This window comes from Megascapheus bottae, chromosome 2 (assembly GCF_031878675.1).
Source record: "Megascapheus bottae isolate mThoBot1 chromosome 2, mThoBot2.hap1, whole genome shotgun sequence".
NCBI lineage: Eukaryota > Metazoa > Chordata > Mammalia > Rodentia > Geomyidae > Megascapheus > Megascapheus bottae.
The window spans coordinates 76,300,032-76,323,479 of NC_143510.1; the positions used below are offsets into that span (position 1 = coordinate 76,300,032).

At 36.5% G+C, this 23,448-nt stretch overlaps 1 protein-coding gene across 2 annotated transcripts in view; it reads right to left on the bottom strand.

Annotated features, from left to right (window-relative positions):
- Eea1 (early endosome antigen 1) overlaps positions 1-23,448 on the bottom strand; it is a 95,370-nt gene that overhangs the window by 63,042 nt on the left and 8,880 nt on the right. Inside the window, exons 2-3 of one of the 2 annotated variants that reach the window (XM_090328382.1) lie at positions 11,041-11,133; positions 839-964 (exon numbers count right to left, since the gene is read on the bottom strand). In XM_090328382.1, coding sequence (XP_090184508.1) covers positions 839-964; positions 11,041-11,133 — 219 coding nt within the window. The remainder of the gene's footprint in view (positions 1-838; positions 965-11,040; positions 11,134-23,448) is intronic. The other variant, XM_090328381.1, reaches the window with a different exon arrangement.

Genomic DNA, 23,448 nt, shown 5'->3' on the forward strand with positions numbered 1-23,448 from the left:
TTAGTGCCCAGGCTGGCTTTGAACCTCAATCCTCAGATCTCAGCCTCCTGAGTTGCTAGGATTACAGGCATGAGCCACCCGCCCAGCCAACAACTGAACATTTTAAAAAACAAGATGTCAAGCTGAGAATTTGGCTTAGTGGCAGAATGTGTGTCTTTCATGTATGAAGCCCTCAGTACCACATAAACAGAAAAAGCTGGAAGCAGTGCTGAGGCTTAAGTGGTAGAGCACTAGCCTTGAGGAAAGCCCAAGGACAGTGCTCAGGCCCTGAATTCAAGCCCCATGACTGGGAAAAAAAACAAAAACAAAAAACCTGTCTTGAACACATGCTCACAAGAATTATCTCTACACAATCTATTCTAATTCCATATGTTAAAGAATATTGAAGGTCAATCATTAAATCAGTGATAAAAATGGGGTTTAAGAAAAACCTGGTTGTTATTAAAGATCTAATTCTGCTCATTTAGAGTAAAATAGAAATTTCATCAAATATCTAAAATGTTTATGTCTATATACAAATATAAAATGGAATACACTTTACAAATCTGAAATTGTACCACTTTACATTTCAAATGCTATGGCAAAGTTTATGTAAGTATTAACTTGATTTTTATATTTATTTACAAGTTTACAAAAGGGTTGCTGCAAAACAGTAAGAGAAACCAAGCACATGATGCAAGATATTCTTTTCCTTATTGAGACTTCATTTAAGCATGCACAATCAAAGCAATCCATACTTCTTTGTAGCATAAAAGATAAGCAACACCAAGATAGAGGAAAACAAAGCTATTTTGAACAACCCAGAACCAAGCTGCTAAATGAAATACACAGGACCCACAGTAACACTGGAGTCATTAAGAAGCTCCTGTCCCCTTGTTTCATTTTCTGCGTTTACTTTCTGATAATGTTCCGACAAGCCAATGGCAGTTATACATCTTTTCATACGTAATAGGCAGATGAAACCCTGTGAAATAACTTTTAGAAGGACATACAAACCAAAATGTAAACATGTAGAATTATCACAGGAAAATAATCAGCATTACCTTTTTCTTAGTGTAAAAGGGGAATTTGCAAGTGTTAACTGTACAAAAGGTGAAAGATCCAACCAAAGCAGGGCTTCCTTTTAAAATTAGTTCCCATTCTCACACTATAATTTTTATTGGCTCATATTTTTATTATGGTACAAAGTTGCTTTGATTAGAATATATTCTTTTGCTTTTATTTTGTTCTTCCTTAACTAGAGACCCATTATTGGCAAGTTATTAGATGAATAAGTTTCTAAAACACACAGCAAATACTTTTTGAGATATAATATCCTCCACAGTTATCTCAATGAAAGCCATTTTAATTTATTACCATAATGCACTAGCCTAAAATCCCACTGATCTGCATATCTATAACTCCCCAAAATAATCATTTCATTCAATTTTAACTTACTAAAAACATTTTTAAAATGAGCTTTCAAACACCTTATAACTAGTAATATCTAAGCTTTAAATGTAAGCTGCTACACTAATCTATGGTTTGATGTTTTACCAGAAATGAATGATGATAGGATGAGAAAAAAATAAAGAAAATTTAAAATATCAAAAGCAAAGTTAGAAAATTAAAATACAGTAACAAAGACAAAATGTTATAAAATAATAAAGATGGTATTAAAAACATATAACTAAAGCTAGTTATGTGATTTGCAGGAACTTGCGTGTCAATTTCCAAGTCTATAAAATGTAGCTAATAAAGCATCTATTCTTCTAGAGTTATTGTATACATAAAATGCCTAAGATGTTAAAATGGTAAGATTTTGTAAGTGCTCAACAAATATCAATTGCTCATAGCTGTACTTAATGATGAGAGGAAATAAAGCAAGGAAAAGACAGTGATGAAACAAAAATAACAATTAAAAACCTAGATTACTCAGCAAAACCAAAGAAATTAAGTAGTAAGACTATGATAAAGAAAATTTCTGAGAGGACAGTCAAAGGGAAGAATAAGGAGATACTGGGTATCTCAGCTTGAGATATTTTCCTAAGCTTAGACTGGGAGAATCCTGGTTCAAGGACAAGCCAGCCAAAAAGCATGCAACATGTCATACCAACCAATACAGAACCAAATTGGCCTGTCATCCTAGCTAAATAGGAGGAAACATTAATTGGAACATCATGGTTCAGGCTAGCCTAAGCAGAAAGTAAGACCTTGTTTAAAAAGGGGGGAAAAAAGGTCTCAGAGTGTAGATCAAGTGAAGTACTTCCCTGGCAAGTGAAAAGGTCAACTTCAACCCTTGGTAACACACACACACACAGAAGAGATAATTTTAATATTTAGGTTAAGCTCGTTTGCCTGATAATAAACAAGCAGGTACTAAGTAGCTAAGAAAGAAGTAATAAAGATTATTGGAGAAAGTGACTCAAGTGGTAGAGTGCTAGTCTTGAGCACAAAGAGGCTGAGGAACAGCACCTAGGCCCTGAATTCAACCCACAACCAGTGAAAAAATAAAAATAAAAAGATTATTGGAACTGGCAACATAAAGAACTGGAGAGTTAGAATATTCATTTAGTCACTAAACTTCACTTAAGTTAAGAGCAGAAAGAGTAATAAGACAAAAGGTAAGCTTCCAAAGTAGGAGGTATGTCAAAATAGCACAAAAGAATTAGGTCTCACTCAGAGACAACTGATGCATGTTTTCTCTCCTATGTGGAAGTTAGATCCAAATTCTAAACATCTGAAAACATATACAGGGTTATGTGCTCATATATATATATATATATATATATATATATAAACTTTTCTTCTAAAGGATAGTATATGCTGGGGATAACTGCAATAATGCACGCAACTCCTTCAAATAACTAACTCATCACTTAATAAAACGAATACCAGGAAGTTGAAACATGCTAGGAAGGAGGGAGGTCAAGAGAATGGAAAATGAATGGAGAGAGGAAGTCATAATATTCACTGTGTGTATATGTATATATATATACATATATATATATATATGGAACCACATAACTTGCTGGGACAAGCTAGGTTCAGAGAAATGGAGAACAATGAAAGGGATAATATTGATAAAGATGCATTGTACTCATAAATGATATTGATTTGAAACTCCTTTATTTAGCCACTAAATGATTTAAAAAAAAAAACACTAACAAAAATTAGGCCTGAGTAGCTCATACCCATAATTGAGATTCAGAGAATCACAATCTGAGGCTATCCCACACAAAAAAATCTGTGAGATTCTGAGATTCTATCTCCAAAATAACCAGAAAATAGTAGGGCTTGTAGATATGGCTTAAATGGTGGAGTATCAGCTGAGTAAAGCAAGCTGAAAAGGTATGAGCCCTGCATTCAAACCCCAGTAGAAAAGAGAGAAGGGGGGAGGGGTGGAAGAGAGGAGAGAGAGCACAAGACAGAGCGTGAGCATTAGGGCAGGCTTGAATCCTGATTCATACTATACCACTTGGAGTAGCTGCATGATCTTCAATTTCCTCAACTGTTAAATGATTTAGTAGTAATAACTACAGTATACAGATTTCATGACAATTAAATGAGAATATATATGTTATGGCTTGGAAATAAAGAATTTCCCCCAAAAGATCATGTGTTCAGAAAACTGAATAGAAAACATCATTAGAATAGGAATAATCATGAAGTTAATAGAAAAAAAATTATGTCTACCATCATTTTTAATGGTAAAAGCCTTAAATACTAGTACTCTAGGTTTAGAAACAAAACAAGATATGTGCTTTCCACAATTCTATTTTACATGCTACCTAAAATTAAGTCCAAATTTTGAGTTCTGCCTTGACATGAGATGAAATGTCCTATCCACAATTTCCTCTCCCCATTCTGCTCTAGCAGATAAGTCCCCCTAGTCAAATGCTTTTTATCACCAAGACCAGGCACAGTGACTGCTTATCCTTGATTAAAGGGTTTTAATCCTCTGTCAGCCCTGGAAGTTCAAAGAAGTGAATCATACCTCCTCTAGAAACAAGGGGACATTTCATCCTCTTGATATTGCAAAGCCTGCCTCCCACAGCTATTGACTGCTCATTCTGTTCCCCAGTACAATCTTCAAGTAGCACTCCCTGTCATGTGGTGTCCACCTCAAGGCTGTGAATATATTGGCAAATAAGTTGCTATGAATCTCATCCATCCAATGTTCAGGCACTCCATAACCAAAGGATGAGAATCCTTTCCATTTATAAAATGAAACACTAATAAAAGCTTACTTAAAGAATAAGGAACTCAAAGGGTATCAATGTGTGGGAATTAAGGCACCATTTATCTGGCAAATATCATGTAACCCTTCTATTAATTACAATAAAAATATATTAAAAAAAGAATAAGGAACTCTTACAATTCAATTATAAAGAACTAATTAACCGTTTGTTGTTGCTTAGTGTTGGTACTAGGGCTTGAGCTATGGTCTTTGTGTTTAGCTATCTTGCTCCCATCTGGCACTTTACCACTTCAGCCAGATGTCTAATCTGGAATTGTGCTAGTTAAGTGGAGATGAAGTCTTGCAGACTCTCTACCCCAGCTGTTTGTAACCGCATCACAACTCAGCATCCTGAGCTAACCAGGATTTACAAGCATGAGCCACCAGCACCCAACTAATTAACACAATTGTTTAAAGGGGAGATTTCTAATTCTTGACAAAATGAAATGTATGTAGTTTTTCCTCCTTCTTCTGCTAAGTATAGATAAATATACCTAGATATTATAAATAAGACAAACATAAGACTATGAAAGATGAAAAGATGACCATTTAGGGATCTCAAGACCAAAGGAAAAATAGTGTTGGATTATCTGTCTCGTTTCGTTTTTCTTTTTGCTCCATATATTCCAGAATGGGTGCAGATAAGCAAGACTTCATCTCAATTATGGCACCAGGCTTGGTGGCATGCACCTGTAATCCCAGTTACTGGGAGAGATAAATAGAAGGCTCACAGTCTGAGCTTAGCCCAAGCTAAAAAGTAACTAAATGCAAAAACAATTCTGGCTCAGAGAATAGCTCAAGCAAGCATGAATATTGTTAACACCATCAATAGGAGGGGAGGGGGTTACAAGGATATAAATTCATTGTTTTTAATTCAGGTGTGGAGGCAACGCCTATAATATAATCCCAGCTACTAAACAAGCAGTCAGAAGGATCAAGAGTTTAAGGCCAGCAGGAGCTACACAGGAAGAGCCCATTTCAAAAATAAATCATAAGCACAGTGATCACTCACTCACGAAAAGCACAGGGAGATCTCCATAGTAATGGATAGTAGAAATAGTTACACAAATCTATGGTGTGCTTTAAAATAGCATGAAACCATTCAAATGCATTGTACAAATATCAACTGCTTTTTACAGTGCACTCATGTCATAAAGCATGTAAATACCAGGCAAAGGGTACCTGGGATCACTGTACTAACTGTGTAATTTCTTCTTGCAATTAATTTGAAGTTAAAATGTACGAAAAAATTATAAAATACATAAGAAAGATATTAGGTACAATAACTAGAAGAAAGAACCAACAATAAAGTCAAACCTGCAAAGGTTTAAATAACTCATAAGGTATTTAATAGCCTCATGAGATTATCAGAGTGAAAGCATCATACTTATTATACTTAAATAAATAAAAGGAAAATTAAAAGAAACTACTAAAAAGATTAGATAAGAAAACTTTTAAGACTGAAAAAGAATACATTAAAAACAAACAGGATGATTAAGTAGTAGCTTCTTTCCAGAAAGGAACAGTAAGTTGGATAAGACATATCTTTTAATATGAAATTTAAAACAGAAAAAATACATATACTTAAAAAAATAAATGAAGGATAATATTAGAAATTTTAGCAAAAAATTTAATCTGTATTTCAAGTAGCAATGACAAAAAAAGAAGCAATAATCAAAGATAATCAAAAATACACTTAAATGTACAGGAAGCCCAGTGAATCACAAGCAGGGTAAAATAACAATCACAGGAAAATGAGAGAAAGAGATACAGAGAGGATAGATTAGTTGATTGTTACTTGATTATAAAAACAACCAGAAGAGAAGAAAAGGCTATCTAAAAAGAACAGACAATACAGGCAGTCTTTTCAACCGTAACAGTGTTGCCCAGAAAGAAAAGAAAGATGAATGTATTCAATATATAGAAAGAATATGTAGAATTTGCCTTTTGGCTCTCTGACCAGCACCTTGGCAGTCGGCAGAAGAAAGTGGTTGACCCATTTTCTAAGGAAGACTGATATGGCCAGGAGTTTGGCCTAGTGGTAGAGTGCTTGCCTAGCAAGCACGAAGACACGGCTTCGATTCCTCAGTACCACATACATAGAAAAAGATAAAGGCAGAAGTGGTACTGAGGCTCAAGTGGTAGAGCTCTAGCCCTGAGAAAGTCCAAGGGCAGTGCTCAGGCTCTGAGCTCAAGCCCAGGACAGGCAAAAAAAAAAGTAAGAAAGATTGGTATGATGTAAAAAAGTCCAGGCCATGTTCAATATAATATTGGGAAAACACTAGTCACAAGGACTCAAGCAACCAAAATCGCATTTGATGGCCTCAAGGGTCAGGTGCTTGAAGTGCACCTTGCTGATCTGCAAAATGATGACGTTGCATTTAGAAAATTCAAGCTAATTGCTGAGGATATTCAGGGCAAGAACTGTCTGATCAGCTTCCAAGGCATGGATCTCACCAGAGACAAAATGTGCTCCATGGCCAAAAAGTGGCAGACCATGAGGGAAGCTCATGTTGATGTTAAGACTACAGGTGGTTATTTGCTTTGTCTGTTTTGTGTTGATTTTACTAAAAAAAAAAAAAAAAAAAAAAGTAACAATCAGATCCGAAAGACCTCTTATGCTCAGCTTCAGCAGGTCCACCAGATCTGGAAGAAGATGATGGAAATCATGACCCAAGAAGTGCAGACCAATGACTTGAAAGAAGTAGTTAATAAGCTGATTCCAGACAGCACTGGGACAGACAGACAGGCTTGCCAGTCTATTTATCCACTTCACAATGTGTTTGTTAGGAAAGCAGAAATGCTGAAGAAGCCCAAGTTTGAATTGGGAAAACTCATGGAGCTTCATGGTGAAGGTGGTAGTTCTAGAAAAGCTACTGGGAATGAGACTGGTGCTAAAGTCAAGCAAGTTGATGGATACGAACCACCAGACTCTGTTTAAAATTCAGAGTTTTAATAATGACAAATTAAATACCTATTTGTGATGTTTGCTCTAAAAAAATGTAGAATTTTGCATTCAGAAAAATCTTATATGAAGAACAAGCATGAAGTAAATATTTTGTAGTAAAACCTAGAATCTAGCAAGTCAACTTTTATAAAAGACAATCCAAAGGATGTATTATGAAAAGAAATCAGTACAACTAGAAAGTTAAAGATGCAAGACTGAATAATATGAAAAATTTAAGTAGCAACAAGAGAAAACAATATCTAACTTATAAACATAAAAGAACAAATATAAAATACTGGGGTTATGAGATCATTAAGTATTGTAACACTTGCCTAACATAAGTGGGGTTCTGTGCAAAATTCTCAGTACTATATCACCAAAGGAAAAAAATACTTTCTGCCAGGCTCTGGTGGCTCTTGCCTATAATCCTAGCTACTCAAGTGGCTGAGAATTGAGGAACACAGTTCAAAGGCAGCCTAGGAACAAAAGTCCATAAGTCTGTTAGCTCCAATTAATCACCAGAAAACCAGAAGGGGTGCTATATCTCAAAATGGTAGAGCAGTAGTCTTGAGCTAAAGAGCTCAAGAGAAGCAAGCATAAAAAGTATACAAATAGGAAAAGAGGAAGTGAAAACTTTCCCTCTTTGCAGATTCTGTATTTAAGGAACCCTATAGAATCCACTCCCAAGTTGCTTAAGCTGATTCGAAACTTTGGCAAGGTAGCAGGGTATAAAATTAACCCTCAAAAATCAACCACTTTCCTTTATGCTAACAACGAGAGGATTCAGGCAGCAAACAGGAAAGCAACTCTTTCTGCAACAGCCTCAAAGAAAATAAAGTAATCCATAATTTCATATGGAATAATAAGACCTCGTATAGCAAAAGCAATTCTTAGCAGAAAGAACAGCACATGAGGCATTTCAATACCAAACTTTAGACTCTATTACAGAACTATAGTAACTAAAACAGCTTGATACTGACACAAGAACAGGCTTGAGGACCAGTGCAATAGAACTGAAGAACCAGAAATCAACTCACAGAGCTATGGCTTCTTCTATTTCCTTAAAGAATGACATTGGGATATGGATGGGTCTAGTACTGAATTTGTAGATAGCCCTTGGCAAGATTGCCATTTTCACGAGATTAATTCTTCCAATCCAGGAGCATGGAAGGTGACCTATGGCCACCTAATCTTTGATAAGGGAGCCAATATATATATATATATATATATATATATATATATATATATATATATATATATATATATATATAGAATGGAAGAAAGACAGCATCTTCAACAAGTGGTGCTGGCAGAACTGGTTAAGCACCTGCAGAAAACTAAAGTTGGATCCTTCTATGTCACCCTGCATCAGGATTAATTCCAAATGGATCAAAGACACCAAGGTAAAAGCAAATACCCTAAAAACTTTACAAGAAGGAATAGGAGATACACTAGGCCTCCTTGGCACAGGTCAAAACTTTCTTAATAAGGACCCAGAAGCACAACAAATTAAAGAAAGTTTGAACAAATGGGACTGAATTAAATTGCATGTATGGCAAAGAACATAGCTAGCAAGTTAAATAGAAACCCAACAGAGTGGGAGAAGATCTTCACTAACCATACAACTGACAAAGGCCTCATATCTAAAATATATCTACAGCTCAAAAAGTTGAATCTCTCCAAAACAATCTTCAAAGAAACAACCATCCCATTAAAAGATGGGCCAAAGACTTAAAGAGAGACTTTTCTGAAGAAGAAATAAGGATGGTCTTAGACTCATGAAGAAATGCTCGACATCTCTGGCCATAAAAGAAATGCAAATCAAAACAACTCTGAGATTCACCTCACTCCAGTTAAAATGGCCATTATCAAGAAATCCAATAACAACAGGTGCTGGCGGGGATATGGCCATGAAGGATCACTACTACACTGTTGGTGGGAGTGTAAACTTGTTCAGCTACTATGGAAAGCAGTATGGTGGTTCCTCAAAAGACTAAAACATAGAGCTCCCCTATGTCCCAGCAATTCTACTACTTGGCATTTACCCAATCATCCAGAAACAAGGACATACTAAATCCACTAGCACAATGATGTTCATTGCAGCACTATTTACCATAGCAAAGATATGGAACCATCCCAGCTGCCCCTCAGTAGATGATTGGATCAAGATGTAGTACTTATACACAATGAAATACTATGCTGCCATCAGAAACAATGACATCACCCCATTTGTAAGGAAATGGAAAAGACTTGGAAAAAATCATATTAAGTGAAGTAAGCCAGACCCAAAGGAACATAGGCTCAATCGTTTCCCTCATTTGTAATAATTAGTACAAACCTAACACTCTCCTAGCAGGGGATTACAATAGCTCAAACCCTAGATACATAAAGCCATATAGGACGAGGCTAAATTAATGGACCTCCAGAACATGGAAACAAGAGATTAATTATGAATGATTGTTGTTCTTAATGTACTATCTTTTTTCTCATCTCTTTTGTTGCACTTTGGTTAATCTCATATTGTTACAGTATCTGACTTTGTTTCCTGGTATATTATACATACGTTTATTTATTTAAAATAGGAAAGGGAAGAGGGGAAAACAAAATGATTGGGAGGAGGGAGGGAGGGAAATGGGGACAAGAACATGAAAAAGGGTATCAATGAGTGAGAAGTAATGCACCCTCTATCTGGCAAATATAACTGTAACTCCTCTATAGATTAAAATAAAAAATAAATAAATAAATCACATGGGATGGAACTGATGCTCTGAATGTTAGAATCCAGAGGCTAAGGAAAATGAAGATTTAGATGCATCGTGCAATGCTTTTCAGTGCCTATATTATAAAATAAAACCCAGGCTGGCTGCATTGTCTTTTCAGTTGTTTTGTTTTCCCAAAGAACTACAGCAACCCTTTCTTGTCTACAACGTTCGGAATATGATATGCGTACATCTCTGCATGTGCTGATACTAACTGAACTACGTAAAACATATATATGTGCACACATGGTGTAATGATTAATATTGTACAATATATCTGGTTCGAAAAGAGATGAGGGACAGCACCCAAGCCCAGAGTTCAAGCCCCACAACTAACCAAATTTAAAAAAAAAAATTACTTTTCGTGGCAATACTGGAGATTGAACTCAAGACCTTGGGCTTGCAGGTACTCTACTATTTTAGCCTTGTGCTAGTCTTCTTGATGGCAGCAACATAGATGAGTTTTACATTCTCCTCTTCTTTACCTGTTTTTTAAAATGAGCAAATACTTCTCATTTGTTAAAAACAAGAATACTAATACAACTTTTTTTTTTTTTGGTGGGTCAAGGGGCTTGAACTTTGGGCCTGGGCACTGTCCCTGAGCTCTTCAGCTCAAGGCTACCTTCCTACTCCTTGAGCCACAGCCCCACTTTTCCTTTTCTAGTGATTAATTGGAGATCAGAGTCTCCCAGTCTTTAGTGGTCAGGCAGGCACCCAGGATCCTCAGATCTCAGCCTCCTGTGTAGCCAGGATTACAGGGCTGAGGCACTGCACCCCACATATTAATGGAACTTTCTAAAGACAGAAAATAAGGAATACATTTTAAAGACAACCTAAGCTTCATTATCCTGAATGGTTCATGAGAGTCCATACACATAAAACAAAGAGATGTGAATTCACATTGAAAGACTGAAAACTCTTCAAAGAAGATGACATTAGCATGTAGACAAATTAGCAGTAATATACACTTACTCAGTCTCACAACTGACAGTATACACTACAAGCACACAACACTGAGAACTTCTCCTACAAAAATACATTAAGTCATCAATTGTTACTAAGAATAGTTGCTATTTTGCTTTTATAAATTTTGTCACCAAAGTATAATTTCATACCTCTGAAGAGCTTTCATTGTTGACATCCACTGCATTTATGGGAGCTGCTGAAGAATCTAAATCAGAACCTTGGGAGCCAACTCTCCCAGGAGTCTGAAACATAAATAGAAGAGAAAAAAATCAAATATTTACAATGTATTCACAAGCCATGTATAAATATAAACCTTTTCTCATAAAGAGAATAAATGTCTTCACAATAGTAATAAACAATAATACTAAGAGCATCCTTCATGGAAGACTTCCTGTGTAAATCAAGAGATCTCTTTAATATCATGTATATAAGTAGAAACTATTTTAAATGCTGTATAAAATTACCTTAATTAGCATAAGACTGTATAACGTATATATAAGTATACATTTCATGTAAGAGTCCTTCAATTTCTGTTTATACTTGGCTGCCTTTCCAAAGGTATTACATGCATGTGGATATGAAAAAATCTGAAATCCAAGAGACACTTCTGGTTCCAACAATTTGAAATAAAGGATATTAAATCTGCTCTATGTTCTTCAGAATTCTGAGAACTCAATGTTCTAGCAAAGTCTACTAAAGACAAGGAAATGATACTGCTTGTAAAACTATGTTTTCAACACATTTGGCTAGAAAGCACTAGAGATACAATTCAAAAAGAACAAATTACAAAGAAGAGTGATATCATAGCTGTATCCCATCTAAGAACAGCAACCACCAATCCTAAAAGTGTTAGTGCAGCTATATTTTGTTATCCAAAGAATTTTGTTATCCAAAAGGATTTTGGTAAACACTGAAGATGAAAAATATAAAAACTATCTCTGGCCAAACCTAAAAGAAAATAAAAGAAACTACACATGAGAAGTCTCCATCTAGTTGTGAAAGAGAAGTGGATGGATGATGAAAAGGGAACAGAGAACAAATATAAGAATAGTCAATGCATATATGAGATAAAGAAAATGGGAGAAGTCTGGGAATAGGGAACAGTCAGAAAGGGATAAAATGATATAAGAGTGTCTCTGATCAGGAAGTATTGGGTAGCCAGGCGCAGTGGCTCATGCCTGTAATCCCAGCTATTCAGGAGGCTGAGATCTGAGGATGGCAGTTTAAAGCCAGCAAGGGCACTAAAGTCTGTGAGACTCTTATCTCCAAACAACCACTAGAAAACCGGAAGTGGTGGTGTAGCTCAAGGGCTAGGGCAGTAACCTTGAGCTGAAGAGCTCGGGACAACGCCCAGGCCCATGGTTCAAGTCCCATAACCAATAAAAAAAAAAAAAAAGAAAAAAGAAATACTGGACACTTACATAGTCAAGTTAAATTGTATTTTTTGAGACTCAATTTTGAGTTCCTTGAGATTGTTATTTTTTGAAATTGAAATTTGAATTTTTCAAATTCAAATTTTTGAGATTCAAAAAATAGAAAATTAAATCTCATATCTTAGAATTATTTTTGTTTTCCTTCTACTTTCCATGTCTTTTGGACTTACTTGTTGTTGTTTGCTAAGATTATTTTAAGTAAACTCCTTAATTAAGCTGGGAGCCAGTGGCTCATGCCTATAATTGTACGACTGAGAGCTAAAGACTGCAGGTCAGAGCCAGCCACAGAAGACAAATTCAAGAAATTCTTCTCTCCAATAAATCAACAAAATGCTGGAACTAGAGATTTGGCTCAAGTGGCAGGCATCAGTTATAAGTGACAAAAAGGAGGGAGAGTACAAGGACCTAGAGGAAAGAAAGAAGAGAGGAGAGAGGGGGAGAGAGAGAGGGAGGGAGGAAGGGGGGAGAGAGAACAGGAGGAGAAATTGGGGGAGAGAGAAGGAGAAAAGGTAGGGAGAAAGGGAAGGAAGGGAGGAAGAGAGGGAGGGAAAGAGGGAGAGAGGGAGGAAGAAGAGGGAGGGAGGGAAGGAAGGAGTGAGAGAGGGAGGGAAGGAGGAAGGAAAAAAAGCAAGAATCCAGGTCTACTGTAAGAACTCAGAAAGTTGGCCGGGGCTACTGTCCTTTGATATGAGAAAAAAAAAAATTTAACACTGCAAATCCAATCAACTACTATGTTTACTGGTCTGAACCAAATGTGTGGTTTTCCATATCAGACTATATAATTCTATATAAATAGACTGCCAGATTATCCACAGTTCTGTCTAACTTAACTAATCCTCCAGTTCAATAATTTGTTCTAACACCTCAAAAAAATTATTTTACTTAGGCTTACTATGAAAGATATTTAAACAGTAAAAATGAACTACCAGATGAAGGACTATATAGCTCAAGATTTGGAAAGGAACTAGAAGACCCATAAAACTATATATTTATGGTTATCTGTTTGATATGGGAGACAAGCTGTAAGTCAACAAAAAGCCTCTTCAATAATTAATGATAAAAGCTGGGCGTGGTGGCTCATGCACATAATCCTAGCTACTGAGGAGGCTGAGATCTGAGGATTGAAGTTCGAAGCCAGCCTGGGCTAAAATCCATGAGACTCTTAATCTCCAATTAACCAACAGAAAACTAGAAGTGGTACTGTGGCTCAAGGCTTAGGGCAGGAGCCTTGGGCTGAAGACCTCAGACCTAGACCCAGAGTTCAAGTCCCACAACCGTCGACAAAAATAATAATAATAATAACAACAATAATAATTAATGATAAAAATGTGTAAAGAGAGGAGGGAAAAACTAGGACTGAGGAAAGGAATGACACTGCCCAAAATGAAATGCACTCTTCATCTGACTTGTATAACTGTAACCCCTGTGTATATCACCTTTATAAAAACAATTTAAAAATACATAAAAAATAATTAGTGTTGGGAAAACTGGATATCCATTTGTAGAAAACTGGATATTAAACCCATTTGTAACTATGCATAAATGTAAACTCAAAGTAGACCAAAGACCTTACTGTCCAACCTGAAACACTGAAACTACTATGGAGTAGGGAAATATTAAAACATATAGACATAGACAGAAACTTTTTGAAAATTGTCCTAGGGATACAGCAAATAGCAGAGAGACTTAATTAACACATGGGATTATATCGAATTAATACACAGTAAAAGACAAACTGCACAACCAGAAAGACAGCCACTAGACTGGGAAAAGATCTTTACCAGCTATTACATCAACAAAATATACAAGGAAATCAAGAAACCCTCCACAGAAAAAAAAATGAATAAGCCAACCAATAACAGAGCAAAGGAACTAAACAGAGACTTCTCTGAAGTAAGAATGGAATGGCAAATAAACCTATGAGGAAATAGCCCTGGCTATAAAAGAAATAAATAATCAAAACACTAAAATTCTATCTCACTCTAGTGAGATTGGCCACCATAGAAAATTCAACCAATAACAAATGCTGACAGAAATACAAGGTAAAAGGAACGTTATTGCACTGCTGTTTGAAGTATAAACTAGTACAAACACTGGAGGGTAGTTTGGAAATGTCTCCAAAAAAAGTTAAATATAGATATCCCTATGATCCATCCATACCATTCTTGGACATCTATCTAGAACATTATAAGTCAGGATATGTCCACTGCTGCATTATTCACAATAGCCAAGTTATAGAACAATCAGATGCCCTACAATAGATGAGTGGATCAAAACACTGTGGTACACATACACAACAGAATTTTTCTCATCTATCAGAAAGAACAACATTATATGCTTTACAGGGAATCGCTAGACCTAGAGTAATCATGTCAAGTGATAAGCCAAACTCACAGGCAAATGATGCGTCGAAGTTAGATCTAACATACAACATGATCATGTAGACAGGGCTTTATGTATTTACACATGAACAGACTGACTAAAGGAGGGTATATGAAGGGAGAAAGCCAAATGTATAATTCCTCTGAACAAAGTATGATTTATCAAACTCCCCAAGATGAAAACATTTTCATGTTTTTGTTTTTGTGTTGTTTTGCTTTGCTTTTAAGGGGCAGGTAGACAAAGGATGTACCCAGGAATGGAAGTATCCAGGAATGGAGAGAAGGGAGAACAAATGCAATTATTGAATTCAATATACACTAAGATTAAAAAATGAATTATGTAATTTGTAGATAAGGCTAACAGGAGGAAAGGGAAAGAAGGTAAACATGTCCAAGAAGTATTGGAACCTCTTTTACAACTCTTTAACAATAAAGGGAAACACGTAACCTTGAGAAAAAAAAAAAAAAAGCTCCATGGCACCTGCTCATACAGAGCACCTTAGAAAGTAATTTCTCAAGGATTCACTTCATCGTGTTCACTTATTAACAACTATGGGGCCACTGCAGCCATGGTCTAGAGGGACCCAACTACTGCTCAAACTGGAAACAGATTAATGTGGGTTTTACAGGTATACAGAGTATTGTACGGTCATGAGGTTTTCACTCAGATTCCAAAGGAACTCATGAGAAATTAGGATATGTATACGAGGGTCAAATCCCCTGTAGAAAACCACCAAGTAATGAACATGTGAGAGTGAAGGCTTACAATACAAATCCCATGAAGTTAGAGCTGTCAAGAATGCAGACTGTCTGCTGAGGAACCCTGTAGGCAAGGCAATCAGTGATGCCAGTCCAAGAATGATACTGGGGAGTGGGAATGCCCAACCTACTGCCACTATATAGTGCATCCCCCGCTTCCAAATTCTAGACATAGAGCTATATTATTTAATGCTTGCCTTGCTGGCTTTCAGTCTTGATTTGTTCCAATACTTCATTGATATTCTCCTATTCCTCTATTTTGGAATGGAAATGTTTATTCTGTGCCATTGCATCTTAAAAATGCAGAATTTTTTTTTATTTTACAGGGGCTCATAGTTAAAAATTTGCCTTGAGCCTCAGAGAAAATCTTGAACTTAAAATGTTTTAAGTTTTAAGACTTTGAGGATTCTTGGATATAAACTAAATGCATTTTGCTTTATGAGACAACCATGAGACTTTGGGGGACAGGCATAGAATGTTATGGTTTAAATATGAACTGTCTTCCACTAGTTCATGTTTAAATGCTTAGTCCCCAGATGGTGGTACTATTTTGGAAATCATGAAACTTCAGGAGGAAAGTCTATCTGGACAAACAGATCACTAAGGGGGGTGCATTTGAAGTTTATATCTTGCTTTTAGTCCCTCCTTCTCTACTTCCTGTTCTTCACAGATTCTGGTCACCATTACATTTACTTCACCAGGGCCCAGAATCAAAGCATCCAAAAAGTATGAATTGGAATTTCTTGAATACTGAGCCAAAACAAACCTTTGATTCTTTTAACTTGTTTATGCCAGTTATTTTGCCCCAACATAAACTAAAACACAACTGTTTCCATTACATGAAGTAATGGATTGTCTAGAACATCTCAAATGCATCACAACCAACACCCCTTCTTTCATCTCATCTCTTTACCATCCATCCCAGAGAGGGGAAATTATATTCTCTTGCTTAGTTTATAACATCCTTACTTATTAAAAACCTCAATTAAAATCTAAAGCAAACAGGTATTTGTACACCAAAGTTCACTGCAACACAATTCACAACAGCTAAACAGTGGAAACAACCCAAGTCCATCAACAGATGGGTGATAGATATACTTACAAGAGAATATTATATATCTTAAGTGAGAAAGATAAAGATTAAAAGCATAAGCTCCGTGAAATAATCTAGACACAAAGTATTAATATTGTTTGACTATAATGTAACATCTAAGAATAGCCAAATTCACAGAGGCAAAATGTAGAATAGTGGTTACCGAGATCTGCGGAACACGGGAAGAACAAGAGTGTTATTATATATGGGACACAGAGTTTATGTATTTTTTGTTATGCATTTACTAGGAAGAGTACCTCACTACATTCCCCAGGCTGATCTCCAACTCATGGGATGAACTGATTTTGCCAAGTCAGCATTCCAAGTAGCTGAGACAACAGATGGACACCACTGTAGATAGATGCAGCAACAGAAATAAGTTTGGGGTTTTGTTTTGTTCTTAAGAAATGCCAAGGGACCATGTCATGAAAAGGGATATCAATATTTGTGAAGTTATGCAACTTCTATCTGGTGAATATAATGTATCCCTTCTATTAATCACAATAAAAAATATTTAAAAAAAAAAAAGAAATGCCAAGAAAGCACTTTTCTTGGTAATGATATGTCAGCTCTAGCTTTTTAAACTTAATTAGGTATTAACAGTACAACTACATAAAGAAAAATATTATTTTGAGCATGAAGAACACACATTTTGATTAGATATCCTTATATACAATGTAAGCACAAAAAAGAATTGCTAAAAAATACAGTAATTCATTTGATTATCTTAAAAGCAATTATTTTAAAATTAGTTATATATATTTTATGGAAAATAACTTAAATATAAGAACCAATATGTTGACTATAAGATAAAGCACTCACAAATAGTCTTAAATACAAATAATCTTAAATCTCAATTCATGCTTTGCTTTTGGTTTTCACTTAGAACTAAATACGCTTTAGTTGTTATTACTCAAAAGCTTAAAAATCAAAGAATTGTCAAGGAAATAAATAAAGTAGCATTAGTGTCAACAGAGTAGCATTTATGTTATGGAACACTGAAAATAAAGAAAGAACCAGATACGATAACATTTGCCAGTACTCCAACTACTTGGAAATATGAGGCAAAAAAAAAAAAAAAAAAAGGAACCTTTTTTTCCCTTCTTCTTTCAGATAAAAACCCTAAACAAAATGAAATAGTCACCAAAATTCCTTTGGCACACACACAAAAAAATGTTTCCATCTGAATTTAACTGTTTTCATACAATTTTTAAGAATTAATTCACTCTCAGGACTGACATAATTCTGTTTCCCTTTCTTTAACCTTTTTTTCTTCTAATTTTTCAAGTGAAAAAAAAAAAAACCAAAAACCTGGGAGGCTGAGTTGGCCTTTTGAGTGTTCAACAACTGAAACTTTGACTCCAAGCCAAGATTTTTTTTTTTTTTGCCAGTCCTGGGCCTTGAATACAGGGCCTAAGCACTGTCTTTGGACTTTCTCAAGGCTCTACCACTTGAGCTACTGCACAACTTCTGGGTTTTTTCTACGTATGTGGTATGGAGGAATCAAACCCAGGTTTTTGTGCATGCTAGGCAAGCACTCTACCACCAGGCCAAACTCCGGGTCCCAAAAGATTTTTTTTTTTTTTTTAAGTGGAGGGACCTAAGAAAACAGCCTAATATTTTGATCCTAGCCCTCTAAGTTCAGCGAAGAGACAGAGGGCAACAGAACCCCTCTAAAAGTGCCATACAACTCCAGTGCGTCCCCTTACTTCTTAACTGAGAAGATTTCAAAGACCCCAGCCATTATATGTCCTACAAAGAACTAAGTTATTGGGGAGTAGAATTTCATGTAGTCAGTCAGACCCTGATTCACTTGAAAAAAATGGCATAACTGGTAAAAGAAAATGACTGAAAGAGCTAAGAAGCTCCTAGAGAAAGGCCCTAAAAAGCAATTTCTGAGGCACCTTAATTTCTGAGGTACCTTGGCTGAAGTAGAATAAAAGTAAATTTGTTGGTGATATAAACATAAGGGGCTTCCTACTTAGTCTTGAAAACCCAGTATGGAAATGTAATCAAAGGAAAAGGGTAGAAAAAAAAAAGTCATATACAGACAACTAAAAGGGAAAGATGGGGTGCTTTCACACAGAACCAGAGATGATTCTATTTGATGCCCAAATATTCCAGAAACTCGAGAAGCAACAAAATCAAAATAGAGTTGTTTATGTCATCTCTGCAAAAACAATTAGATCCTAGGCAGGGAGTGTGGCTTAGTGGTAGAGTGTTTGCTTAGCATGCATGATGGCCTGGGTTCAATTCCTCAGTATCACATACACTGAAAAGGCTGGAAGTAGTGCTGTGGCTCAAGAGGTAGAGTGCAAGCCTTGAGCAAAAAAGCTCCAGGACAGTGCCCAGATCCTGAGTTCAAGCCCCAGGACTGGCAATTAAAAAAAAAAAATAGATCCAGGGGCTTATAACAAAAACATGACTACCTAATAGTAACTACCAGGAGCCACTATAACCTTATATACAAAGTACTTTTAGGAGCAAATCTGCTTGTTCACTCTCTGTTCAACCTCAGACTGAGGTTGCATTTATTTTTAATCATTGTGACCAAAGATTGTTGCTATTTTGATATTTTGGCATGTACCAAAAAGTTTGTCATCATATCCTACTGCCATTATTATTTAATGATCTTTGTTGGCATGTAGTGCAAATTTTCTTTTCCTCTCTTTGATCCCTTTCTACTCCACAGGCATTTTAAGAAGAGAAAAATCACCTGAATGATGGCATAGTTCGTTGCAATACAAAGCAGAGAGGAAAGATAAGGTTCCTACAGCTTTTTTTAAAAAAGGACAGAGAACCAGACTGGATCTGAGAAGGGGCTTTGAGGCTATACTACCTGTGATAGGGCTACTAAAGAAAGGCAGCAATGGCCACAGTGTTCAAGGAAACTAAATGATCAGTTTCAGCAGTCTTCAGCCACTCCAATAGCATCCTCTTTTTTTTTTTTTTTTTTTTTTTTGTGGGTCATAGGGCTTGAACTCGGCCTGGGCACTGTCCCTGACTCTTCAGCTCAAAGCTACCGCTTTATCCTCAAGCCAAGCCCCACTTCCCATTTTCTAGAGGTTAACTGGAGATAAGAGTCTCCAGTCCTTTTGTGCCCAGGCTGGCTATGAACCTTGATCCTCAGATCTTAGCCTCCTGAGTAGCTAGGATTACAGGCATTTGCCACCAGATCGGTCCTCCTCCCCGGACACCTGGAAAGGCTCTTCACTTAGGCAAATGGGTCACTGCTGGAAATGAAAGGCCTGACAGGAGATGGAAAGAGCCGATGGGGTATCTCCAGATAAGGGAATTCCTAGCCACACTGACAAATCTCACAGTTCCATTGTCAGATCCAGAAAGACCCCCACCCAACCCAGAGGCTTCTCTAAGTAGAGATGAATGGCTGAGGGTATTATCTTAGAACAAAAATATTTTTATTCTTTGACAATATTTTTTTAGTCAAAAGGTGTTAGAAAATAAGACACTCAAACATTAATGGGAGTACAAAAAACTTACAACCCCAAGTTGTTGCTAGCATGTTATCTGCATCAAGTTCTTCAACAGGGGATTAGCTAAATATAGTTTAATAATTCAAACATGAATATAATAGTTATCAAAAATTAAACTAGTCCTGAAAGTGCTGTTGTTGAAAAATTAGAAAACTGTTATAAGGGAAAAATAGAAACTCACATGAAGAGCATGATCATCTTAACAAATAGCAACCCAACTTATGAAAGAATACCTAGGAAAACATTAATGATGATTACTAGGGAAAAGGTATCTTTTTGTTTTCTGTATCTTGTACTTCTAATTCTAATCGCACACTCTTAGAACAAAACTTCATACAAAATTTCTTTTTAGTCCTTTTTCTTTTGTTCTAAATTCTTACCCTTGAGAAAATGCTTCTCATTCCAATTGGCATTATACCCCTAACCTTACTTTTACTTCATAATTCATTGCCAATTATTTTACTGTCTTCAGATCCTTCTAATTTCTTGAACTTCTTAAAAATGAATATATTCTGATCAATATCAAATCCTTATCAGAAAGCTTAATCAGGCTTTTCCATTATGACCTCATCTAGAGAAATTATGGTACCACAGGAAAAAAGGATGCTCCTATGGTTTAAATAACTTTGGGCAGCCACCTGAAAGGTTTGGTCACCAGCAAGGCATTATTGGAAGGTAATAGAACCTTCAGAAGATATGGTGTAGTTACAAGTCTGCCTGTACTACAATGGATAAGGGACACTAGGATCTGGCCCTTCTGCTCTTTGCCTCCCAGCTACCATGAAGTAAGCAAACATCTTTTAACAAGTGCTCTTGGACATTATGTTCTGCTAAAGGGCCTAACCAACCATGTACTGAAATACTTGAAATCAAGAGTAAAAATAATCCTTTTTTTTCCGTATAAGCTGATTGGCTAAGGTAACAGAAGGATATCTAACACAGATCTATTTCTCAATTCTACAATTCTCAAAATGGACTTTTAATCTCAACCTGTATATGCACACACACAAAATCCGTGATGGACACATGACTCAGGAAACAACTTTGTTAGCCAACTAACAAAAAATTCATAATTATTTTAAAAAGTAAAGTAAATGATTTTATATTCTTCTCTTAGAACTTGAGAAATGAGACAGTGGACAAAAATTAAGATGGAAGATATGGAGAAGCATGTGTCAGATGGTCATTTAGAGTGATAAACATACTTCATAAGAAGTGATAAACATGGATGTAGAAAAACAGAGATAAGAAGTCAGTGATGGGCCGGGAGTTTGGCCTAGTGGTAGAGTGCTTGCCCAGCATGCACACAGACAGGGTTCAATTCCTCGGTACCACATACATAGAAAAAACCAGAAGTGGTGCTGAGGCTTAAGTGGTAGAGCTCTAGCCTTGAGAAAGTCCAAGGACAGTACTCAGGCCCTGAGCTCAAGCCCAGGACTGACCAAAAGAAAAAAGAAGTCAGGGATCCAAAGCCAGGAGTTTGGCCTAATAGTAGAATGCTTGCCTAATATGGACAAAGTCCTAGGTTTGACTCCTTGGTACCACATACACAGAAAGAAGTGATACTATGGCTCAAGTGCCAGAGCACTACCCTTGAGCAGAAGTGCTCAAGGACAGTGCCCAGGTCCTGAGTTCAAGCCCCAGGACTGGCAAAAAAAAAGGAGGAGAAAGAAGAGTAGGAAAAGGGGAAGAAAAGTCATCAGTGGTCCATGAGAGTACTGTTTTATCAGGGATAGAGTTCTCTTTTTTTTAATCAGTCATGCAGTCATGGGACTTGAACTCTGGGCCTGGGCATTGTCCCTAAGCTCTTCAGCTCAATGTTATCGCCACCCCTTGAACCATAGATCCACTTCCAGTTTTCTAATAGTTAATTGGAGATAAAGAGTTATGGACTTTAGTGCCTAGGCTGGCTTTGAACCATGTGATCCTCAAATCTCAGTCTCCTAAGTAGCTAGGATTACAGGTGTGAGCCATCATGCCTCCCTAGGGATAGAATTATTTCTATCTCTAATTTATTCTCTAAAAACACCACACTCAGTATATAGTAGTTACCTCCATTCTTGGATTAGTCTGGAACAGTACAATAAAGTCCCTTTATAAATTAAAACTGATTTTAAAAGGTTTGTAATCCTCAAAGCTAAAACATTATTAGAGTATGGCCAAAGGATGACATGGCATTTCATGCAGTTCACACTTCATTAATTTTCATTTCCTTTCCTAGTTCTTATAGTTCTTAGATAGTAGTTGTGTCCTATCTCCTTACTTTTCAGTCATGCATTTCTCACTAAATGCAACTGGAAATAATCTAATCATCCCATTCAGTAGCATTTTCAGTCCTTATTTGACTTGACTTCTCTCAACCTCCGCACATATCTTGCACTTGCCTCCACTTGTCTCCTGAATGCCAGATCTGTATTTCTACTTGCCCACAGAACATCTTATTTCCACTGGTATATCTAGATTTCTAGTTCACACATCTTCCTCTCTAAACCCATTTCTCTTCCTTCTCTATCATTAACCTTAGATCATTCAGTCACCCTCTCCATCAGCTATCCAAATTACTTCTAAGACAAGTAGTACTATCAAATCTCTTAATTTTCTTGAATATCAATCTATTCACTCCCTGCCCTCAAAGTCATTGCCTGAATTCAAGCTTTCATTATCTCCCAGGGTCCCAGAAATTTTGATTCAATGAGAAGTTTGTGTCTGTTTTTTTTTGTTGTTTTGTTTTTTTTTGTTGTTGTTGTTTTTTGGTTTTGGTGGGGGTTTTTTTTGCCAGTCCTGCGCTTGAGCTCAGGGCCTGAGCACTCTCCTTGGGCTTTCTCAAGGCTAGAGCTCTACCACTTGAGCCTCAGCACCACTTCCAGCTTTTTTCCATGTATGTGGTACCAAGGAATCAAACCCAGGTCTTCGTGCATGTTAGGCAAGCAGTCTACAACTAGGCTAAACTCCCGGCCCTTTGTGTCCATTTTTTAAGGACAATGTACAATACCTGCCTCAAATATGCAAAGCTATAGGTTCAATCTAAAGCACTAAAAAAAAAACTCTTATGGATTCCAAATAATTAAAATATGTACCAATTTTAGGAAAGATGGTAACTTTCTAGTTGGTCTTTTCCCTAATGAAATCCTTCTCTCTACACAAGTGCCACCATCAGGAAGTAACACATGTTACTGAACCACCAAGAATCAGTATCACACTGGAACCCAGAAACACTTCAGAAAGTAAATAAAAATCTCCTTCACAATCTAGAAGGAGAGAAGCCAAGTAAATAAATTATAAAACCAATGTGACAATGACCATTGTGGTAGTAGTACACTCAGGCTAAGCTATGAAGATCACAAGTTTTAAGACCAGAATGGGATACACAGAGAGTTTAATGTCAGCTTGGATTATT